The sequence below is a fragment of the Rana temporaria genome, chromosome 3 (genome assembly GCF_905171775.1).
Source record: "Rana temporaria chromosome 3, aRanTem1.1, whole genome shotgun sequence".
Lineage (NCBI taxonomy): Eukaryota > Metazoa > Chordata > Amphibia > Anura > Ranidae > Rana > Rana temporaria.
The window spans coordinates 282391113-282416466 of NC_053491.1; the positions used below are offsets into that span (position 1 = coordinate 282391113).

The 25354-nt window shown below is 43.7% G+C and overlaps 1 protein-coding gene across 4 annotated transcripts in view; it reads left to right on the forward strand.

The window, feature by feature from the left end:
* The window catches only part of FBXW11 (F-box and WD repeat domain containing 11), a 409123-nt gene that overhangs the window by 135935 nt on the left and 247834 nt on the right, over positions 1-25354 (forward strand). For all 4 annotated transcript variants that reach the window (XM_040344702.1, XM_040344701.1, XM_040344705.1 and 1 more), the window contains one exon: positions 7181-7367. In XM_040344702.1, coding sequence (XP_040200636.1) covers positions 7181-7367 — 187 coding nt within the window. The remainder of the gene's footprint in view (positions 1-7180; positions 7368-25354) is intronic.

The window sequence follows — 25354 nt, forward strand, 5'->3', positions numbered from 1 at the left end:
GAGAGCTCAGGTATAACAATAATGGTGTACTTGGATGATCTGCTGCTAGTAGATCGTTCGGTAGCGCGTTTGAACCAGGGTGTGCTCAGCACAGTCAATTATCTGCAATCCTTAAATTGGATGCTCAATCTGGAGAAGTCGGCCCTACAACCAGTAAAAAAGCTGGAGTACTTGGGTCTGGTCATAGATACAGACCAGAGAAAGGTATTTTTGCCCCAGGCAAAAGTCGCCTCCTATAGGAGAACTGGTCCAGGTGGTCAAGACGAAGAAGGATCCCTCCATTCACCTTTTGTATGAGATTGTAAGGAAAGATGGTAGCTTCATTCAAAGCTGTCCCATTTGCCCAATTTCATTCAAGACTGTTGTAAAACTGTATCCCCTCCGCCTGAAACAAGAAGATCCAAGTTCTGGATTTCCCAATGTGTAACCACAAGGTTAGAGCCTCAGTTGGTGTCCAGAAATCTGCAGACGAGGAAGTCTTTTATTCCAGTTATCTGGAAGGCGGTGACAACAGACGCCAGCCTTTTGGGTTGGTCACAGTCCTAGGAAAGATGACTGTCCAGGGTATTCGAGTAAACCCTGCCCATCAACATCCTGGAAATTTGGGTGGCTCGCCTGGCCCCGAGGGCCTGGATGCTCAAGTTACAGGATTATCCTGTCGGAATTCAATCCAACAATGCCACTGCAGTGACCTATATCGATCACCAAGGGGGCACCAGGAGTTTCGCTGCCCAGAGGGAGGTGAACCGGATCCTGGCCTGGGCAGAGGAGCATGTACCTTGCATATCTGCGGTCTTTTTTCCAGGAGTAGAGAATTGTTTCCAGGAGAGTGGTCTCTTCACTCCGACATCTTCTTAAACATATGTCAAAGATGGGGGACCCCGGGCTTAGATCTGATGGCATCCAGGTTCAACAGGAAAGTGAACAACTTTTGTGTCACCACGAACAAGGCACCAACTTGCTATTGGGACAGATGCGTTGGTAACTCCTTGATCAGTTTTCACTAATTTATGCGTCTTCCCCCCCCCAATTCCCCATAGTAAAGATTTTTTTTTTTTTCATAATGAGCATCCTTTACCTGCAGACATTCCTCTCTTCACTTCCTCATTGTTCGTTTTTGCTCAGAAGTTGCTCTATTTCTTCTCTGTTCTGTTCACTTCCTGCTTGTTTGATTTTTCTGACCACTGTGATGGGAGGCTTTACTGCGGTGGTCAGTAACGTGCAAACCCCCTCCTGGGAACTACATCTGTGTGGCAGGACGCTCTCTACATGTTAGACTTCAAGGAGGTGTGAATTACTGGGCGTGCCTCAATTCATACTGGGAAATGTAGTTCTTACATGAACGAACGATGCAAACCAGGAAGTGAATGAGAGAACAGAAACTAGAATGCCGGAGGTGATATAGATGAAGGAATTTAATAGGTATTTACTTGTTTTTTAACAGAATCATTACACTATTCTGTCTGTCTACCTTGCAGACATTAATTTTAGGCAACATTTTTTCTCCTTTAGTGACCCTTTAAGGACTGCTCAGCCATATGGGAAAATCCCCCAATGGGGTTTTTAGGCAGTTGATTAAAAGATTCACACAGGTGTATAATTTTTATTGTATAACATTGGAATCATAACAGTTGAGATATGAGCTCTGGTAAAAATCTTAAATTGTATGTACACACAAGGATGCAAGCATAAAAATTGTCATGCAATCCGACATGTACAGACAAATGACAATTCCTGACACGTTTCAACCCCTTGGGGGGGGGGGGTCTTCAAAGGATTTTTTGATGCTGCTGTAACAGAATACATAAATAAGAGAAATTTGCTTCTACAAATTATTGAAAAAAGATATATATATATATATATATATATATATATATATATATATATATATATATATATATATATATATATTTTTTGTTTTATGTAGTTACCATATGGCTGCATGTTAACATGGATAGCTTAGACCAGAGTTTACATTAAAATCCAATTCCCGAGGATCCCAGGTCAACCTTCCACCAGGATGGCATCCCAGGGAGGACGAACGGTAGGGCAAGAGTTACGAAGCGGCCTACAAGGAGTCACAGGTAATGGAGAAAGGAGTCCACATGATGGTTGGCATGGAGGGGAAGGGAAAGGGGGAAATGGGAGAAGGGAAAGGGGAAAGGAAGAGAAAAGGGTTTCCCGCACCTGGCAAAGTATTTAGTATATGATTAGAAAAATTTTCGATATTGTGATATCAATTGATATATTAGTGTGTTACCAAGAGCGAGCGAGCAGAAAGGGTGTGTTTCAGTAAATGTTACTGAAAGACTGACATGTGGAACTGGTTCCAAGAACATGCACATGAATAGAACCAGATCTCCAAACATATTAGTCATAATTAGTCTGTCATGCCCAAATGGCTAGGCAGATCAAAGATGGAAGAATCTTGCTTCTAAATCATAACATAATGAATAATTATGTGTTTTAACATGAAAATATTGAGCCATTATGCTCAGTTGTAACACTGTACGGCATAAGGTACCAAGAAGAAAGGACTGCTCAGCCGAGCTTCCTTATAAGACGTTATTGGCAGGGGTTTCACTTTCATGGGGAACGTTTGATTTGAAAAAAACAAAACCAACGTTTTCCAGAGGGAAGCGCTCTCCTGTGAGAAGAAAAAACAGGCGTTCCTCATTTAAAACCTCAGGGACCACTTCCTCAGGTGTCTTAAGTGCCAAGGCAGGGTGCTAGAGCCAGGGGCAAGTCTCAGGGCCAGAAGAAACCCTGGGTCCAAAACTCTTCTAAAGACGGCACCAAGCCCTCCTTTTGAGGGGATGCCTCCACTCTCTCGGGAAAGGCTGTTGCACTCCGTGGACATATTAAGAACAGTGGTTCAGGACGAGTGGGTCACCTTGACAGTATCCCACTGTTACAAGCTGCAATTATGGGGGGTTCCCCCTCAGGGATTTCTAAGATTCTGCTTTCCCTCGTATCCTCCAAAGAGAAACTTATTATTTCAGGCACTAGATCATTTAGTGCATCAGGGAGTGATTGTACAGGTTCCTGTATCTGAAAGGGCGCAGGGTTTTATTCTAACCTGTTTATGTTCAAAAACCAAACCAAGACGCGAGGCCCATTTTGGATCTAAGATTCCTGAACCAGTATCTATTGATCCAGTCCTTTCGGATGGAGTCGTCTACTCAGTAGCCTCGCTCCTGACTTTCTAACCTCAATCGATTATCAGGGACGCGTATTTACAGGTACCTATCTTTCAACCTCATCAAAGGTTCCTGCAATTTGCAGTAGAGAAAATACATTTTTAGTAAGCGACTCTGCCCATCGTGCTTGCCACAGCTCTCCAGGTGTTGACAAAGGCACCAGTATTGGGTCTTTTTAAGGGCTCAAGCAATCTTGGTACTTGGGTACCTGGGTGACCTCCTGCTCAGATCACTCACTACAGGCTCTAGAACGGAGCAGTCTGCACAGTGTGGCGTCTAGAAAGCTTGGGCTGGGTCATAAATACCAAAAAAATCAACTAAGTCCAGCTCAAAGTATGAAATCTTTTAGGTCTGATCCTAGATACGGTCCAAGCAAAGGTATTTTTGCCTCCTGTAAGGATCTGTGCCCTGAAGGATCAGGTGCATCAGATAAGGGACACCAGACAACCCTTCTGTCGGCTCTGTATTAGTCTTCTAGGAAGGATGGTGTAATGGTGTACTCCATCGGCAGTGCCCTATGCCCAGTTCCATTTCAGGCCTAAACAACAAGACCTCTTGTCGACTTGGAACAGAAGAGGGCAAGCCCTGGATTATCCCATGTTCTTATCTTCTCAGGCACCAGATACTTCCTCGCTGGTGTCATGGAGAGTACTGACCACAGACGCCAGTCTCTCAGGCTAGGGAGCGACCCTAGAGGGGCTTGCACCTCAGGGGAAGATGATCAAGGGCAGAACAGAGCCAGCCCATCAACATCCTGGAGTTGTGGGCAGTATGTTTGGCCCTACGGTCCTGGACGGTGGAGCTTCAAGACTGCCCTATCAGGTTTCAGTTCGACTATGCCACTGCAGTGGCCTATATAAACCACCAGGGCAGTAGCAGGAGTCGTTTAACTCTGAAAGAGGTGAACCACATATTAGCCTAGTCGGAGGGACTGGGCATAGGGCACTGCTTTCTCCTTCACTGATGTGTGCTGATGATGTGGCACTGATGGGCACTGTTAATCAGTGCCTTGGTTTATTGGTGTACATGAGCCGGTTATCGGCTCTTACCACCAAAAATTGAAAAATATTTTGTTTGGGTACAGTGTTGTATGACCGCACAATTGTCATTCAAAGTGCGACATCACTAAAATCTGAAAAGGTTGTCAATCACAGTGACACAAATATATCCACCAATTAAGCAATTTCAATGAAGGGTACACTGTAACTTTTTTATAATTCAAATCTGTAGGAGATGAGATTACAGCACCCACCACCATCTCCTTTTTACAAACCCCTCTGCACCCTGGTGTTTTTTTTTTTTTTTTCCTTAAGTGAATTGGTACTGTAGGGGAAGCCAGCTGTTAAAAAAACATATATAATGTTTGGGGGTTCGAAGTAATTTTCTAGCAAAAACATTATGATTTGTACATGTAGGAGAGAAGTGCCAGAATAGGCCCGGTATGGAGGTGTGTATAAAAGCCCTGTATTAAAGTGGTAATACAGCTACAGAACCCTTATCTAGACTAAACACTTCTACGCGATTAAGTGGCATGACGATTAACAAAGATTATCTTTGAGACATGCGTTTTGTGGATGATATTGTGATCATCTCCTCGACCCTCTTGTCTGATACGGCCACTAATCAGGAAATTTCTACGGATTTATGGACGTGTTCCAGACTCCATGTAGATTTCAATAAAAGCAATGGGGGGTGGTGGTCTTTCTGGGCTCTGCTGGGCAAGAAGTCCCTTTGAGTAAGAAACTTAATCTTGTGCTGATATTCTTTACTTTCAATAGATTTTTATTTTTCCAAATATAGAATACAATTACAGTATGACCAAAGGCCGTGTCTACAACATCAAAACATTCAACAAATAAGGCAAAATGTCAGCAACAAGGCCTCAACCGACTTCATATTGCCCGATTGTAGGCTGATTAAAGGAAATATACGAGCTTGCGAACAGGGGAAGGGGAGGGAAAAAAAATGAATATAGTAGTCACTCGCTCAGGGGAGTCCTACCTGTCCTGGGCACCCCTAATGGGATCATTCTGTGCCCCGGCCAGGCCCCCCCCCCCCCAATCCACCCCTCCAATAAAAGCATACGTAAGAATTAGTGTTGTGCTGATATTCTTGTTACCAGTTTGACCATTTCTGTTCTTTATTTCTCCAACGATGTTACATTTATGCTGTGTATCTAACCAAGATAACATATTCTGTCTTTTTTTCCCCTCATCTTTTACGTCATCTGTTGACCTATGCTATATATGAATGGTCAATAAATATATAAAAAAAAGGGGGGGGGATATATCTTTGATCTCTTCAATGTTGTCCAGGAAGATCTCCATCTCTCAAAGGTTGCCTAACCCTGCTCAATATGGTGCGTTAAATAAACATGCGCTGTTAGGGCAGCCCTTTTTCATTTGAATAAGCAGCTGAACCCACTCTAAAAGAAAGTCCTGCATGCTTCTTTTTAAGCCCTGCACCAGAACACATTGTAAGGTGTATTGGGTACCCATCGGTAAGAGTGGAACTGGAGCACACCAATGTTCCTAGTAAACCTTACTGTAGTTAAAGCGGGGGTTCACCCTAAAAAAAAAAAAAAAAAAAACTGTTCTATCCAGTATACTGCTGACCTCAACAGTATGCTGTTTTTTTTTTTTTTTTTTTCGATCTGTACTTACCTTTTTCCGTCGTTTTCACCCGGCTTCCGGGTTCTCGCTCCCCCGGGGAGTAGGCGTTCCTAAGCTCTGCATAGATGAGTGACGTGCGTGTCATCGCCTTCCGAAAATATCCGAGTGGGACTCGGCACTTTACGGCGCCTGCGCAGTCAGCTCTACACGGCAGGCGCCGTATAGTGCCGTAAAGAGCCGAGACCCCGTCGGATATTTTCGGAAGGCGATGACGCGCACGTCAATCATCTATGCAGAGCTCCCCGTCGGGGAAAAAGGAGCATCACGCCCACTCCCCGCAAGGAAGAAGACCCGGAAGTGCGGCTGAAGACAGGTAAGTGTACACAAAAAAAAAAATTGACAACGCTACAAGCCTTTATTAAGGCTAGAGATAGGTTAGGCAAAAAATAAATTTTAGGGTGAACCCCCGCTTTAAGTGTGTTGAATGTTGTGCAACAGTTTCTATTGCTAACCATAAAAGGTTGTTTACCAAATATGCTGCTAATTTGTACTAGAGCATATACATCCACCCCCCCCCCCCCCAAAAAAAATTCTACTTGAGTACATGTTAGAGCCGCATGCCTAAAGGTAATTAAAGTGGCGTTACACCCAAAAGTAGGTACGTCCAGAAGTTTGGCCCCCTTCCCTGCCGCCGGGCCATTCAGAAAGTAGGGAATCTGTTGTGAAGCCGCAAGGTTTCACTGCCATTTGTCCCTTACAGGCTATGGTGGCGGCAGCACCCGAGAGCCAGTGGAAACATAGGCTGGGGTGCCAACATCGCTGGATTCCAGGACAGGTAAGTGTCATAATATTAAGTCAGCAGCTACAATATGTGTATCTGCTGATGTTTAATTTTCCCGTGGGGGTGCTGGAGCACCGTTTTTTTTTTTTTTTTGCATCAAGCATGGCCCCTACACAGGACCTGGCCCCATCATATTGCTTCATGCAATCAATAACTGCAGTGAAATATCTTCTGGGCACTGAGGGCAAGATGTTGGTGGCATTAAATATTACAATGTTAACACATTTGTATGTCTACTTACCAAGCTTCATTTCTCATTTCCCCTAAGCACAATATCTTTTCCAGCTGGTTAAGTGTGGGGGAGTTTTATCCAGTGCTTTTAGGCCCTGCTCGCACCTGTGTGTTTTTGTGCTTGCTGCATATTTGATGCACTTGCATGTAAAAGAACGTTAAACAGTTTTCAATAGTAACATGCCTAAAATGCAACACACTGCACAAATGTCAATCGTTTTTTATTCTGTAGTGCATCATATCTCACTGCTGATTGTTCTGTATAGTTACATATATATTTCTTTTTTGTTTTATAGAGCAGGGCTTAGAACATATTGCAGAAAACATTCTCTCCTACCTAGATGCAAAGTCGCTTTGTGCTGCAGAACTTGTGTGTAAAGAATGGCAGAGGGTGATTTCAGAAGGAATGCTATGGAAAAAACTTATAGAAAGAATGGTGCGCACAGATCCACTTTGGAAGGGCCTCTCGGAAAGAAGGGGGTGGTAAGTGATTATCTGCATTTTTTTTATATATATATTTTTTACTATTTACTTTTTCTTATTGTTAATAACAATATGCACATATTCTACCACATGCTTAATGTCAGGTATAGATATACATAGTGTAACCTGGTTAACAAGTGTTTTTCAATACGAGCACTGTATTTTGAAAATACTTAACTCGGTTTGCGAGTCTTGCAAAATGATCAGGCCAAAGCGGTGTGCAGTACTGCGTTTGGCCTTAGGCGAGGGGCGCCGGAGCCGAACAGCGCCGACCCCAGCCAATCGCCACCGTTCAGAAATGCTCGGAAAGACACGGAAATACTCCGTTCCCAAGCTTTTCCGAGGTTCGCCAAGGTCAGCTGAGCTGCCCTCTGGCCTTTCCAGCTGTTTCTGAGTCTCTCTCCGGCACCCCCCCCCCCACCTCTGACTGCATGTGGTATTGCATGCCATTGAAGTTAATGTGGAACAAATTATTTTAGTTTCCATTGACTTCAATGGGGAAACTCTCATTGATATGTGAGTACTTTGGATTATGAGCATTCTCCTGGAACGGATTATGCTCGTAATCCGAGGTTTCACTGTGTGTGTGTGTGTGTGTGTGTGTGTGTGTGTGTATATATATATATATATATATATATATATATATATGTATGTATGTATGTATGTATGTATGTGTGTGTGTGTATAATATACAATATTTTTTTTTAATTGTTTCTGCCGGACGTTAATTCAGCTTTCAATCTTGGGTTCACATTTGTCTGTGTTTTTATGCATTTTCCGGTGTCAATACATAAAGGCTCCATGCCCACTGGGCTTAAAAACAAATTCTCATCTTGGGAGTAAAAATCTTAGAGCTATAGGGAATGACTATCACTGACGTCACACGTACAGCCCCGCCCCCCTACAGTTAGAAACACACTTTTTTACAAAAAGTTGTCACTAAATTTTATATATTGCTCACACATGCCATGGTTATATGTAGAATTGCACCCCAAAATTCATTTTGCTGCTTCTCCTGAGTACGGGGCTACCACATGTGAGGGACTTTTTGGGAGCCTAGCCGCGTACGGGGCCCTGAAAACCAAGCACCGCCTTCAGGATTTCTAAAGGCGCAAAATTTTGATTTCACTCCTTATTACCTATCAGTTTCGAAGGCCATAAAATGCCAAAATAGCACAAAACCCCCCCAAATGACCCAATTTTGGAAAGTAGACACCCCAAGCTATATGAGAGGCAACTTGTGTCAAAATATAACATTTTCCATGGAATTCGACATGTGTCTCAACAAATAGCTTGGGGTGTCTACTTTCCAAAATGGGGTAATTTGGAGGGGTTTTGAACTGTCCTGGCATTTTATGCACATTTTTTTAGAAGCTTATTTCACACATCACCCACTCTTCTAACCACTTGAAGACAAAGCCCTTTCTGACAATTTTTGTTTACTTGAAAACATTTTAAATTTTTTTTTTGCAAGAAAATTAAGTTGAACCCCCAAAAATTATATATATTTTTTTTAAAGCGAAGGCCCTACAGATTAAAATGGTGGGTGTTGCATTTTTTTTCCACAGTATTTGCGCAGCGATTTTTCAAAGCATTTTTTTGGGGGGAAAAAACTTTTTTTATTTTAATGCACTAAAACACACTATATTGCCCACATTTTTGATGAAATAAAGATGATCTTGGGCCAAGTAAATGAATACCAAACACAACATGCTTTAAAATTGTGCACAAACGCGCAGTGGCGACAAACTACATACATTTTTAAAAGCCTTTACAGGTTACAACTAGGGGTGCAACGGACTGTGCCCGATCCGCGATCCGAACGGGTCGACCTGTTCGGATCGGCACAGTATGCGATCCGCGGAACGCACCGCCGCCGCGGCCTTGGGAAAGACCGCGGCTTCGGCCTAGCTCTGGAGCGGTTGGCCATCTTGGTACACTTGGCAGCGGTGCACGCTGACGTCATCACCCCTCCCTCTGCTCGTGGATTTTTTCTATTCTGCAAGAGTGCGCTGACTCTCCATGTAACCTGAGTACAGTGAGACGGAACGAGTACATCATTACAGTGAGTTGGCTAATGGCTTAATAGCCATTAGCCAACTCACTGTACTGATGTACTCGGTTTAGTAAAACAGTAACACTGTAATTGCCATTTTTGCCACTGTAATAGTCATAGCCAACATTGCCCCCACACTAGTAAACAGTAACACTGTGTGTATAGCCATTTTCCCACTGTAATCAGTGGGAAAAATGGCTATACACACAGTGTAACTGTTTACTAGTGTGGGTGCAATGTTGGCTGACTATTATTACAGTGGCAAAAATGGCAATTACAGTGTTACTGTTTTACTAGTGTGGGGGCAATGTTGGCTATGGCTATTAATAATAGCCATAGCCAACATTGCCCCCACACTACTAAAACAGTAACACTGTAATTGCCTTTTTTCCACTGTAATGGTCCCAAAAATTGTCCGATGTGTCCGCCATAATGTAACGGTCACAAAAAAAATTGCTGATCGCCGCCATTAGTAAAAAAAAAAAAAAATTAATAAAAATGTAAAAAAAAAAATTTTGTTTGTCTTGTTTTTTTTTTTTTTTTACTGAACTGAAAATGATCCGATCCTTGACTCTTGATCCGAGGAACGATCCGATCCGTGAGTTTTTTGATCCGTTGCACCCCTAGTTACAACATTAGATTTACAGAGAAGGTCTACTGCAAAAATTACTGCCCTTGATTTGACCTTTGCGGTGATACCTCACATGAATGGTGCAATTGCTGTTTACATATGACGCCAGACCGACACTTGCGTTCGCCTTTTCGCAAGAGCAGGGGGGGGGGGCAGGGGTGTTTTTTTGTTTTGTTTTTTTCTAATGCAGCCAATTGGCTGAATGAAATAAGATTGATCGGTGGGTATGCCCACCATTAGAATACCTCCCTTCATCCACCCACTTCTAATGATGGGCATACATGCACCATTTATATATGCCGAAGCATGGGGGCATCCTCCTGCAAAAAAGTTATGCCGGGTACACACGGTCGGACTTTTCCACGGGCAAGCCTCCGTCGGAATGTCGACCGTATGTTCGCTCCTCCGCCCCTAATGCCCCCATGCTTCGGCATATATGCTCTTTTTTTAACTGTGGTAGTGAAATCCCCTCCTACAGCACTGGAGTCACGGCTTCATGTATCATGGGAGAAAACGCTTTTGCTGTCAAGATAAATAAATCTGTGTAAAAGCTGAATGGCGTACCTAAAAACGTAAAAAGTAAATTACATACCTGAAAAGCAAGCATGATAAAACATAATAAAACATTGCAGAATAGAATACAGTAAAAAGGAGCAGAACAATAGAGAGAATAGAGGGAGAGAACAATAAAACGACAACTATTTTTGTTTGTTTCATTTATTTATTTACTATAAAGCAAAGGGTGCAATCAGCGCAAAAAAATGAGTGATCAAAAAAAATTTAAATTAAAATAAAGGACCCTTAATTAAAGGGATTTAAGTGATAATCTACACCGGGTAATTATGTGAAAGATGAAAACTTAATAGTTAAGTTCTACAGGAATGCTAGCTGTACACGAAAATAGGACATTCACAAAATCCAAAAGGTATGTATAAACAGAAGGCAGTGCAGCACAAACCAACAATAAATGTGAATAAATTAAAATGACCTAAAAATGCAAAAATAGATGCAAGGTCACAAGTCCATATAAATGAGAGTGCACTATAAGGAAATCCAAAAAAGAAAAATCCACATTAAAGAGCAGATCCAGTGATCGAAACTTTAAAGATCTTCATCATGTGAAAAGGACAAATGGACACCCAAATCTGAAATGTGTTCCTCCACCAGTGTGATTGGGTACGCTCACCTTGTTATAAGACCACTGTTTTACCAGATGGTCATAAAAGCATATAAGACCCAGGAAGCTGTTATTGTAATCAAATCCTCAGTATGCAGCCACAGTGGTGGTCAGGAACATATGGGGAGAAAAACAATATCTAAGAGCCTCCGTTGATTCATAAACTTTTAATTTAAAAGGTATGCAGACTACTCACAATTTCCATGGTTCAAACAGGCGTATAAACATATAATAGGCAGATGAAAGAGTTCCTGGGAACAGCGCCGAGCGACGTGTGATGACTCCTGACCCCCTGGACGCGTTGCGTGTAAGACACTTCCTCAGCAAGGGCGGAGCCAAACACGTCGTACGCTGGCTTATTTATACACCGCCGTTGTCACGGCAACTCTACAACAAGCGCGCTCTTGCGGCCAGGGCTGTGGAGTCGGAGTCGGGGGAAATTTTGGGTACCTGGAGTCGGAGTCGGCAAACAATGCACCGACTCCGACTCTGACTCCTACTAAATTTAGATTGTAATAAAAATAAAAAAAAAGCAAGTTTAAATGTCCCAATTCACAAAACTTATAATTAATGACTTCTCTACTGTAAGAATAAAGACCAATGCATGCAGTGCCTCACGTAACCGCAAAACGAACACGTTAAGTGACCGTGAAGAAGCATGCTTTTCATGTGCTTCACTATATGGCACGCAACGCACAATTAGGAGCTGCAATACTTATACTTTCCATAGTGTTGTGTTCTGCTTTTACAGGGAACGCATGTTAGAGAACCAGTAAGTGTCCAAATAAAAAAATTCCAACAGGAGTTTTATAAAGCACTAAAAGAAGTTGAAAAGTATGATCGCTCATCAAAACTTACTGTTGAAGAAGCCATCCTTGTTTATCCAGAGATCATTAGTGATGTGGCCAAAATAGTTACTGCAATGCCACCCACCCAAGTCAGTGTCAAAAGATTATTTTCAGCCCTAACAATAATAAAGTCTGACTTAAGAGCCTCTATGAAAGAGGATCTGGCAGAGGCAATTCTCTTCCTTAGAACTCTACATTGAATTGATTTGCATTTGCTAAGCCTATAACTACATTTCAAGATTAATATAAACCATTTCTAGGTTTTACAGATTTTGTTTTTGGTTCATTATAGATAAGCTTTGTTTTTGTTCTAAAACAACCAAATAATGTGGTTTGTATTTTTGAACTGGTAAAGATCCTGTTCCTGATGTTTATGCCTGCTGCTACTATCCAGCCACTTGATTGTTTTCATTGTGTTTGTCTTTTGCTTAAACTGTGGTGCAATACAGTAGACTGTTGGCTTCCCAGCCAGTAGTCCTGTGGTAGGTTGCGTTTTTCCCTCAAGTAATGTATAAAATACATTCGCATATTAATACAGAGGAGTCGGAGTCGGGGAGTCGGAAGTACATAAAACTGAGGAGTCGGAGTCGGAACATTTATCTACCGACTCCACAGCCCTGCTTGCGGCACGTCACGCGCTGTGAGGAGAAGCTTTATTGTACTCAACAAAAATGACAAAGGCCAGTGTCGAAAGTAATGGGCGAAAAATATACTAGCACCATCTTGTGGTCTGAAAGGAGATGACCTCCTAAGATAGTAAAAGTGATAGAAAAAATTAAAAACAAGACGCCGCTCAGCAAGGACTCAAGAACTCTTCCTACAGCCCCTCAAAATATAAACAGATAAATACTAAAAATGAAAATTAATACTAAATAAAATACAAAAACATTGAAAACATAAAAATGCATGGAACCATTGATATGACCACAGTTACCCAGATAAATGCCATTGGAAAGATGAACATGGACAAATTCCATATCAACCGATCCAATAATCCAATGTTGATGAAACAATCATTGGCAAAACAAGGTTACTAATATAAAAACTACCCATTTAGGTGGAAACTTTGAAAATCTCCCATTGTCCTCATTCGAGACCAATGAAGAAAATAGACAAACCCTCCAATGATTCAAAATTTCACATTAATAATTAATGAATGATAAAAATACCTATTTATTTGAAATAAAACAATTAAGGTCGAAATCGACATTAAGACCCTCAGGCTTGAGAACCCTGGTCTCATATATCCAAAATGATTCCCTTTGACTGATCCGTCTAATGTAATCCCCCCCCCCCCTCCTCCAGTGTTTGTCGACTCTTTCCAAACCCCAAAATTTCAAACATTTTAGGTTTCTATCATGACATTGTCGAAAGTGCCGGGACACACTGTGGGAGCGAAAACCTGATTTTATATTGTTTACATGTTCCCCAACCCTCACAGATAGGGCTCGGGAAGTGCGGCCCACATACTGGAGTCCGCAATCACACTCCAGCATGTAGTGTGTATTTATTTATTTATTTATTTTAACACTTTTTTTTGTAACTGTTCAACTTTGCGGTTCCAGGTTTGGGTCTCTCAAAATGCGATGGCATCTTGAGACCCTGTGTAAGTGTGTCCTAGCCTGAGAAATGCTGTACCCTACGCTAAAACTTCACTAGTGTGTGGTAGCGTTCAAAACATTTCCCAATGCAAAGACCAGGATTGTCAGGAGAAAGTGTACAATAACGGGTGTCACATTTCCGCGCTTTCTACAGACACATTTTCTTTGGGGGGCTTGTTGGGTAGGAGTACTCTCGAGGACAAAAGGAAAATACATTTTGGCTTACTGCATTTGGTTGGGAATGGTGAGGTGCAGAATTGCCTGGATACAGGAGTTCTGTGCTAATCTCATCCTGGAATTAAAGGATCCAGTCCGTCCTGAAGCTCTGTATGTCACATGAGCGTTCAGCAAAGCCAATTGAAATAAGTATAGAGACACTTTTTTGTACCAGCGTCTCGTCTTACGGGCAATATGATACGGCAGCATCAACTGGTCGTGGAGGTCCACCCCTCCCATATTTTGGTTATATTCGTGGACACAGGGGGGTTTCTCCACAACACCAGTCGTTGTACGAATTCGTACTGTCGTGTCTGCGTGAAGGGAGGTAAGAACGAAAATGTTCTTATTGTCTTTCCACTTCACAGCAAGCAAATTATTACACCTTGAGCAGGCTCTCTCCCCCAGCCTAAGACGGGAATCTACAAGCCTCTGGGGTAAGCCCCGGTGATTAGGTCGCACAGTGCCACATGCTCCAATCTGATGATCAAACAAGTGACTAAAAAGTGGCACGCTTGTGTAATAATTGTCCACATACAAGTGGTACCCCTTTCAGAATAAAGGTGACACCAAGTCCCACACAATATTGCCAGCGCTCCCTATGTAATCTGGGCAGTCCTCGGGCTCTACCTGACTATCTTTTCCCTCATAAACCATAAAGCTCCATGTATAGCCTGTTGCCCTGTCACAGAGCTTATAGAGCTTGACTCCATATCTGGCACGCTTGCTGGGGAGGTACTGTTTGAAAGAAAAGCGTCCAGAAAATGTAATTAGGGACTCATCAACGCAGACAACATGATGGGCAGTATACAAGGCTGCAAAACGTTCGTTGACGTGGTTTATGAGGGGCTGAATTTTTGTAGAACCGGTCATATTCAGGGTCTCCATGTGGACGACAAAGTTCATTGTTGTTGAAGTGCATGAACCGCAAGATCGCCTCCATATCGTTCCCTGGCCTTGGAAGCAGAGAACATGGGCATATGGTCATGTGGACCAATACGTCCGCAAATTCGGAAATTGATGTATGCCCATGTTGAGGCAAAGGCCCAAAAAGGTCTTAAATTCGGAAACCGTAAGTGGTTTCCAGAGTCTGTCAAGGGCGGACTGGGGTTTAGCGGCGATGAAATTACCAGCATACAAATTAGTCTGGTCCACAATATATCTATAGAGATCTTCTGTGAAAAACACACAAAAAAAACAAGTGAAAAATCAGTGACTTAAAATTTCACCTGAATACCGGGTTGGCCAGTGAATGGGGCAAGTACGGGTGCTGCAGAAGTGGTGGGGACTAAATCAGGATTGGAGAATACGGCAGGAAGGGCACTATACACGACCGGCCTGTCTTTGTCTTCTTCTTGGTGGCAGCTGGACACTACTTGTGCTTGCCACCTTGCCAGCTTGAACTGCACTTATGGGACTCGCCACGTCACCACGTGATGCTGCAGTGCTGGATGAACGACCACGGTGTACTAGGCCGCTGGTGCTTGCCAGTTCACCAGAAGGAATAGCGGCGCTAGTACTGGCTCTCTGCTCCATACAAGGGTCCTGCGGTTCTTGCACCTCAACAGCAGAATGGCGTCGGGTACGCCTGCCCTTAGCCCTTAGCCCTCTTATTCGTCGTCGTCAGAGCTATCTGACATGTAGCCGCGGTCTTCTACGGGGTTGTATTCTGAGCCAGAATCTGACCTCCTTCACCATCTGTCATGCTCAGAAACTCTGCCTCTTTACTAGTGTACATTCGCTTTGCCATTTTGGGCTCTAAATTTAGTGGTACACCTGTAAGGATTCACAGGTAAAAAAAAAGCACTTGACCTGTCGGCAAATGTTGAAAATGCTACAAAAAAAAAAACTGTTGGCGATCGCAGGGATCAGGCTTGTCGATCAATACTGCACTTGGGTGGGCTGGGCGGAGGGGAAAAACGCAGGTGCTAGCAGGTATCTGGGCTGATCCCACGAACAATGCGTTTTTGGGAACCCTAAACTGCTGGGTACGCTAGTATAGATCTGATCAGATATTGATCTGTTAAGATACTATACCACTAAGGGAGGTGTTGGCGTTACTGGCACTAACCTGACGCTGCCTGGGGCGACGCAGACCCTGATTGACGCTAAAATTTTATTGATATCACCCGCCGGGCGATCAGGGGGTTAAACCTTTATTGGGTTATATACGGCGGGTGCCCTGATGCTATAAAAGGCAAACTAAATAACCAGCATCACCCGTAAAAGGATAATCAGGGGGTTAAAACCTTTATTAAAAAATATATGGGGGTACCTGACGCAAAAAAAAACTGGCGGCGAACTTAAAATAACTGGCTATTTAGCGGCACCAGCGACACTAATACAGCGTTCCGAAAACCCCCGACCCGCAGGACGAGAAGTTTGGGGGTTTCTATGGGCCTCAGGCCCTAAATACCTTTTGTGAACGTCTGGTAGTTCCGCATGGAATCCATTCGTTCGGTGGTAGCTGCGCTCCATCTGGGGGACGTCCTGGCGTCCTCGGACATCAGGGACGCATACATGCATGTCCCGTTTTGCGCATGTCAGTGTTTTTTTCTGTGCTTCATGATGAGAGAGGATCTCTGTCAGCCTGTGGCCCTCCCTTTTGATTTGGTGTCGGCACCATGGGTTTTCAGCTGGGAGCTCGCACTTATCCTAACTTTGTTGGGACAGCGTTGCTTTGCCTTATTGGCTACTTGGACGACTTTCATCTGAGAGCAGCTTCTGTCTCAGACCTAGTGGATGTGTTATCTGGGCATGCTAGGTTCCGACTCAGTGTTGGAGTATCTAGGGTTGTTCCGGACTCCTCGTGGCGAAGGTCCTTCTTCCCCTGGAGAAATTGCAGACTCTTCAGTCTGCAGTGAAGGTATTGGCTTCACGCAATCGGTCTTCTCTCCGGGCTTCTGCTGGTCTGAGACCTGTGGGTAGCCTCCTTCGAGGCGGTACTGTATGCCCAGTTCCACACTCGGGTTTTCCAGGGGAAATACTGTCCAGGTGGTAAAAATCTCTTGTCTCTGAAATTATCAGATTCCGGTGCGCCACCTAGTCAGTCTCTCTGAGTTGGTGATGGAGATCCCAGACTCTTCGGTCCGGAAAGTTGTTTCTTCCTTCCAGTGTTTGGTGTTTACGATGGATGCTAGCCTCACGGGTTGTGAACCTGGGTGGTCCAGTCGACCCGGAGTCGCTGGACTTGCGTGGACCTACGGCCACACCTCCCTGAATGTGCCCGCTCTCGTCTGGTCTCGGTAGCTACCCAGGGTCGGGCCTGGCTAATGTCTGGGTGTGAGACCACCTGGGAATACCAGGTGCTGTCTACCGTTGTCCTACTATTTTAAGCGTTTAAGTGATCAGGCTATGCTTCTCCTCGTGGTCGAGGAGGTTGCAAGGTTGTCCAATCTGGTTTCAGTCGGACAACGCCACGGCCGTGGCTTCGGCCTACCATCAGGTATACCGGCAGGTGGACTACTGGATTTGCCAGATGCTGGACCAGGGCGACTGGTCTTTGTGCTTGGGGTGTTTTGGCTCCCTTGCCTCACAGGGCATGGATCTCCTGGCCGCTTGTCTCCACAGCAAGGGTGTCGAAGTTAGTGGCCAGGTCTAGTGATCTGGTACAGACGCATCAGTCGCGCTGGTGGCCCCGTGGGGTCTGTATAGGCAACTTTTTGCTGTTCCTCCATTGTAGTTGCTTCCTCGGCTGCTCCACAGAGTGGAGGCTGAGGAGATCCCAATGATTCTAATCACTCCAGATTGACCTCAGCGTTCTTGGTGCGCCGATATCGGGCGCCTGGTAGCGGAGGTACCCTGGTGGTTGCCAGGGCGGGAGGTCCCTCTGTCTCGAGGTCCCATACGTCCTCCTGTTGTACAGACACTGACTTGCTCAACATGGCTATTGGAAGCCAGACTTTAAGATGCCCGGGGTCTGTCCGACTCGGTCATCTCAACAATGCTGAGGGCACGATAGTCTTCTTCCGGAGGATCTACCGTTACACCTGTTCTTTCAATGGCCTTTTTGCGGCCCGTTCCCTGGTGGGTACCTTTTTGTGTGCAGGGGGTTTGTCATGTACTTCCCCTCTATGCCCATCTCTTCCCCCATGAGTTTTGACTCTGGTGCTCTCGGTTCTTCAGGAACCTTCCTTTTGGAAACTTTAAAAAGATTTTCTCTTGACACTATCTCAGAAGGTGGTCCCTTTAGTGACCTTTACCTCTGTTAGTGGGGTTTCTGAGTTGGCGGTCTTGTCTTGCAAGCCGCCATGCTTGATCCTCCATAAGGATTAGGTGGTAGTGCGCCCGTGACCTTCCCTTCTTTCGAAGGTGGTTTCGGCCTTCCCCCGGAATAAGGACATTGTTCTTCCACCCTCCTGTCCTCGGCCGGCGCATCCTATCGAGGTTGCCTTTCATACTTTAGGCGTGGTACGCGCTTTGCGGGTGTACCAGCCTGCTACGGCTCTGTTTCGGAGCTTCTGACTCTCTTTTGTGTCGGTGTCTTTTACACAAAAGGGCCTGGCGGTCTCGTCGACCACCATTTCTTGGTGGATCAGGCAGGCTGTCATACAGGCCTATGCTCCTAAGGGGCGGGCCCCCCTTTCCGGTCACGGCACTTTCGACCAAGGCAATTGGTGCTTCCTGTTTTTTTTTTTTTTTTTGTGTATATCATCTATAAAGTGTTTCACTCACTATAAAACGTAACGTGTTGAAGGCATTTGGACGATACCTTAACCCCTAGCGTGTGAAGTTATAAATGACAAAAAAAAAAATGTCCCACCATAAGTGGAGCAATGTGTCCCTCTGTCCGCAACCCCTCCAATAGTGATCGTTGACTGTCGAATACATATGTGCCAACCGGGCTGGTGTTCGATACCTTCTAACCAAGCATTTATAAGACATTTCTTGCATATAATAACTTATTGAGGTGGAGTGAGTTGGTTTGATTTTATTTTATAGGGAAGTAAACGTATGGTTTAACTTTCTCCCACTCTCTAATAAAATGAGCAACTGAGGTATGTTGGCCACTAAGATCTAGTCTATACATCTGAGATAACAAATGTCTAGGCTCTGAGATATGAGCACACAAAAATTCAAATGTAGTGAGCGTACTCGAGGGTCTCAATCTAGGTTTCAATTTATTTAAAAAAATAAGTGTCATTTGGTTATGTCTCCATAGGTATATTCCCCAATGATGACACCAATTCCAAAAAAGGAGATATAATTCCCTGTGGGGTGTACTTGGCACATATAGTGGGCGTATTTTGCTCGACTTGTTCATTCTATCGCATACTGCTATTGACGTCCGGTTTATTGAAGATGTCCAATCTGAGAGGCCCCTACAAATGGCCGGTATCCATGGGGCACCCGCCAAGTTTCTACTCACCAATGTTTACTTCAAGGAAACCCACATTTTACTTGCCACCACTTTAAAGGGGTTGTAAAGGTAACCCCCCCCCCTAAATAGCCTCCTTTACCTTAGTGCAGTCCTCCTTCCACTTACCTCATCCTTCGATTTTGCTTTTAAATGTCCTTATTTCTTCTGAGAAATTCTCACTTCCTGTTCTGTCTGTAACTACACACAGTAATGTGAGGCTTTCTCCCTGGTGTGGAGAGAGCCTCTTGAGGGGGCGAGCAGGAGTGTCAGGACCCCCACTAACACACAGCTCCTTTATCTGCCAAGTAGCGTGTCCTGACTTGCCTGATCGCCCCCTCAAGAGGCTTTCTCCACACCAGGGAGAAAGCCTTGCATTACTGTGTGTAGTTACAGACAGAAGAACAGGAAGTGAGAATTAAGGACATTTTAAAGCAAAAACGCAGGATGAGGTAAGTGAAGGCGCACTGCACTAAGGTAAAGGAAGCCATTTAGGGATTTTTTTTTACCTTTACAACCAGTTTAAGATGTGTACCAAAGACATAGCTTTGTAATACAATGCCACATCTGGAAGCCCAACTCCCCTTTTACATTTGCTTCTACATAAAATATAGGCTACTCTAGGGCATTTATCATTCCATTCAAAAGCCAAAAAGGCCTTCCTTATACACTTGAAAAAAGTCTGTGGAAGTGTGCAAGATATAATTTTTTCTCTGTGGTATACTCATTTTAAGGTGTTCACTCTTCCAAACATGTCAAAAAATTGCCTTTAAATCTCTGCAAGTCTCCTATTATCCCTGGTGGCAAGGAACCATAATTCAGGTCATATAAAAGCTTTGGATACAAGGTAATATGTACTCCCTGATAACTTGGGGAGTCCATACTCCATATAAAAAAAAAATGTTGCAAAGCTGTTGCCATGACTGAAGGTACATGACTAGGTAAAAGTACAATGTCTCAATGTATTTAAAAATGTAATAGAATAATATATCTATGGACCTCAGCCATCAAAGCTGGTAGAGATACCTGGGGTATGGAAGGATAGAATAACAAGTCATCGGCATATGCTGAAACTTTCATGTTCTACAGATCCAATATAAACCCCAGCTATCTCCATATTCCCCCTCACTTTACTAAGAAAATGTTCCAATATTATAGCAAACAGTAATGGGGATAAAGGACACCCCTTCGCAATACCATTTTGTATGTTTAAATCTGAAAGCATACCTTTTGACCTTAACTCTGGCTCTTGGACCTGCATATAAATCGAATATCCAGCCCATCATACAAGCACCTAGTCCCACCACCCTCAGTACTTCAGTCCTAAAGACCCAGTTCACTCTATCAAATGCCTTCTTGGCGTCCATTGATAAAACCATTCTTGGAAATCTATTGGGTCCATTTTGCACCCAATGAAGAATATGCAAGGCTCTAACGTCACGGCTCTTCATGAATCCCATCTGGCCTGGGTGAATTACTTCACTACATGATCTTGGAGTCAGAGGGCTAAGATCTTGGCTAGGAGTTTAGTGTCAGAGTTAAGGAGGGAGATGGCTCTGTAATTGGCACAGTATTGCGGGTCTTTCCCTGATTTTGTAAGAACTGTCACATAGGCCTGCAATGCTTCCTGCGGTAGTGGATTAGAGGCAGTAACTGTATTACATTTAAAACCTTGGTTTGAGAGCGTTTTGTAAGACGAGCAACATTTTCTAATAACTTTTGAATTGATATACAAGCGATGTCTTGATATGAGAGTAGCGTCATATCACAACTGAGTGTAAAATAAATATACAGTTACATTCAATGAAGGTACAACATTTAGAAACATATTGCTACACTTGGAGGCTCCTCTCTTCTCTTTTATACGCTGTAGCTCCTTCTGGATTTTGCTTCTAATTCCCTTGTGGGGACTTCCATTTGTGGATGGACATTTTATGGTTACACAACCTGGTCACATTGCTATAATCTTTATATGGACTATAAACGGAAGGACCTATGAATAAATGGTTGTGGAACAAATCATTTTGAGTTTCCATTATTAACTAGAAAATTCATTTCCTGAGGAAAATGCGCGTGGGAATGCTGAATAGCTGAATTGCTGAGCCCGCACCAAAGCCATTCACCATAACCACTACTCTATCATTAGGACACACAGCTCCTTTCTCTATCTGCAAAGTAGAGAGTATCCTGACTTCCTGGTCGCCCCTCCCCCCTCAAGAGGTCCCCCCCCCCCCAGGTCAGTGAGGAGGACTTCACTGAGGTAAAGAAAGCTATTTGTAATGGTATTTCTTTCCCTAAACGCTTTTAATTCACATGCCAAATACGTGAAATAAGCCTTCAAACAAACCTTAATAAATCCACAACCGTACATGCGATCGATACAGCGACTTCACCGTTTGAAAGACACGGTCCTTGTGAACGCATCGATATGAAATTTATGTTGATAAACTTAAAAATGTGGCCATGTCAGCGATTTAGAAAAGAGCATCTCTGTGCGTTTTGCAGGAACATTTTTTAGACCTTTTAACATGACGGTCAATGGGAGGAATTTTGGGGCTCTTGTCCTTTAGAAGCTCCTGGAACTCAAAGTCAAATGCCTATCACAAAACTGATCACATTGCCTGAAACCAGACAAAAATACCTACGTTTTGATATATAAATTGTGTATGACAAGTAGATCTTGTGGGCATGAGAGCAATTTGTTCCCCCTTTTTTTAAAGATAATTTTTTTTCCAATGATCTGCACTGTAATGATCACATGACTGTAAATCACCTCCATAGGAACACATTATAATCGATTACATTTTCTGGAAAAAAAAAACACTAAACGTAAATTGCTTTTTCACAAAAACTATAAAAGATATCAATCTGAAAAGTCGTAGCCGGATAGCTGAATATTTTGTGACCGTTTTTAAAGTTTGTTTGGTGTCTGTAAGTGAAAGTACGAAGGAGCTGAAACTTTTGGCAGCACGTGAGATTTGAAGCGGTAAAAAGGATGTTCTCATTGACTTCAATGTTAAAAAAAGTGTCTAAAAGCTTAATATATTAAAAAGTATAAATAGTACAAAAAAACTTGAAGTCCCATCGTTGGCTGAACGAGATGAACATTTTAATAGTTGAATGGTCTCAATAGCTTAAAGTATGCAGAAGTTACGCAGAGCCGAAAAACGTACGGAATAATAAAGGATAAAAAGAATAATAAAAAACTAATTATGGGGAAATTTGCTTTGATATACAAGTGCTTTGAATTACAAGCATGTATCTGGAACGAATTATCCACTTCCCACCCGGTCAATAGTCAATTGACGTCCGGGAAGTGGTTGTGAAATCCTGACTAGACGTCCTGCAGGATTACATGCCGGCGCGCGCCCGTGGGGAGGCTCTTTACCACGTGATCAGCCGTGTCCAATCACGATGTAAACAGTTGATCGGCTCTTCCTCGCTTGCGTCTGACAGACGCGAATAGGGGAGAGCCAATTGGCGGCTCTCCTGACGGGGGAGTTTGCGCTGATTGTTTATCAGCGCAGCCCCCCCTCGGATGCCAACACTGGACCACCAGGGGAGTGCCCCCCGGTGCTCAATAGAGCAAAAATAGGAAAAAATAAATTGTACACAATCGATGCCAATCAGTGCCCACAAATGGGCACTGACTGAAATGTTGCCCAGCAATGCCATCAGTGCCACCTCTTGGTGGCCATCTGTGCCCACCTATCAATGCCCATCTGTGCCACCCAAAAGTACCCATCAGTGGCACCATCAGTGCCGCCTAAGGGTGCCCATCAGTGCCGCCATATCAGTGCCCATAATTTAAGAAGAAAACTAAAAAATTTTGCTAAATGTTCGGTGATCAAATACCACCAAATAGCTCCATTTGTGGGAACAAAATGATAAAAATGTCATTTGGGTACAGTGTAGCATGACTGCTCAATTGTCATTCAAAGTTCGATAGTGCTGAAAGCTAAAAATTGGCTTGGGCAGGAAGGTGCTTAAGTGCCTGGTATGGAAGTGGTTATACTCTCAATCCAAGGTTTTACTACAGGGTTCAACAAACCCAGAGCGCCAGGTCGGATTTGCGACTAGAATTGGCGACCTGGAGCGGTACAGCTGGGGTATCCTGTCTCTGTGCGCCCCCAGCGATATCGCGTTGGGCCACGCCGGCCGGTAATTAAGGCCACGTCTTTGTGGCCTTCTACAGTCCTATGCTTCCTTCTGTAATCTGGTGCCCTCTTGTAGTGGCCGTTGGTATGACAAGACAACCAGCAATGCTAATGGAGCTTCCCCTGCCTACTGTAACTGCCCGCCCATCTCCTTTTACTTAGAACCCCCAAACATTATATATATTTTTTTTATTTTAACACCCTAGAGAATAAAATGTCTGTCTTTGCAATACTTTCTGTCATACCATATTTGCGCAGCGGTCTTACAAGCGCACTTTTTTCCCCTTTAAAATAAGAGAAAAATCGTGGGTGCGCGATATACGCCGATACCCGCTTCCTGCGCTGTGTTTGAACCTTGCCGCCGACATATACCGAGCGCTGTACAGTCGGGTACATATGGCCAGGCTCGTCTCCACTCGCGGTCACGCACTGTGCCGCCTTCTAGCCTATACGAGAGGAGCCGAGTGTTGGGCCCGAGCGTGCCCGAGTGTACTGCGCTCGGTATATGTCGGCGGCGTTCAAACACAGCGTGGGAAGCGGGGATCGACTCAGAAACAGCGCGGGAGAAGCGGGGAGGACACCACCAGGGCCGCAGACGGACGCCGGACTGGACAAGGCCGCCGATGGACGCCGGGCAAGACACCAAAACTGTAAGTAATTCATTTTTTTTCCAGGAATTTCCCTTCTACATTGGGGGTGCGCGCTATAGGCAGATAAATACGGTAATAAATAAGATTGGTCCATTTTTTTTTTTTTTTTTTTTTTATATTGTGAAAGATAATCGATGTCGTGCTTCAAAATTGCGTCTGCTTGTGGAATGGCGACAAACTTTTACCCTTTAAAATCGCTAAAGCAGACGTTTAAAAAATTCAACACTTTTGCATGTTTTGAGTTAGAGGAGGTCTAGGGCTAGAATTATTGCTCTCGCTCTACCAATTGCGGCGATGCCTCACGTGTGGTTTGAACGCCGCTTTCATATGTGGGCTCTACTCATGTATGTGTTGGCTTCTGCACGCGGGATGGGGCGCGTTCCTGGCTCCTAACTTTTTTAGCTGGTTAGATTCCAAGCAAATTTGTCAAGCCCTGTTTTACTGTAGCTGCAAAGAGGGATTGCAGTGTAAAAATAGTTTTATTTTTGTATTTTTTTTTCTGATGCATTCGGTAAGCCATCTGGTCCTGGGCTTTTTCCCTTTGGCAGTGCTGCTACTCCTTTACCCAACTCCTTGGTAGTAATTGGGCATTCTATTTCTTTAATAACTGTGGGGGCAATATGGGCATTGCAGAGTCTTTAAAATACTCTGGGATCTCCTCAACCTGTTCTGGATATTATATAAGGCCTTATAAAATCGATGGAATTCTTTTGGCTATAGATCAGGTATCTGCTATCTGTCTGTTATGCACCAAAAGATTATGAACATTACGAAAATCCTGTTTCTTTTTTAGTTGCCTAGCAATCGGACACAATTGTTACCCTGTTCATAAAAACGGTGTGCAAAATATCTGTTTTGGACCACAGGGGCAAAGACAGAGACTAGACCACAGTGTCTCCAGTCGCTTAGCATCGTCCACATCAGAGAAAACGTTGTTTATTTTTCTGGTTTCTAATTTTTTTTTCCAATAAATCAGCAATTTCTTTCTGTTTTTTATTTTTTAACACAGGAACCATGTGCTATAAATTTCCCTCTAACTGCTTTGTGAGCCTCCCAAACTGTTTCATGAGATGCCTCCCCCAGGCGTGTTAATTTCAAAATATATTGCATTTTATGGAGTAAAGCATCTATCGGTTTGTCATCCAATAAGGATTCATTCAGCCGCCATATCCGTTCCCTATGACCAGCGGAAAACGGATGGAAAGTTAAAGTATTAGGGGAGTGGTCTGAGATCCTTATGGATTCAATAGTGGCAGCACACACATAGTTGAAATAAAATTAATCCACTCAAATTA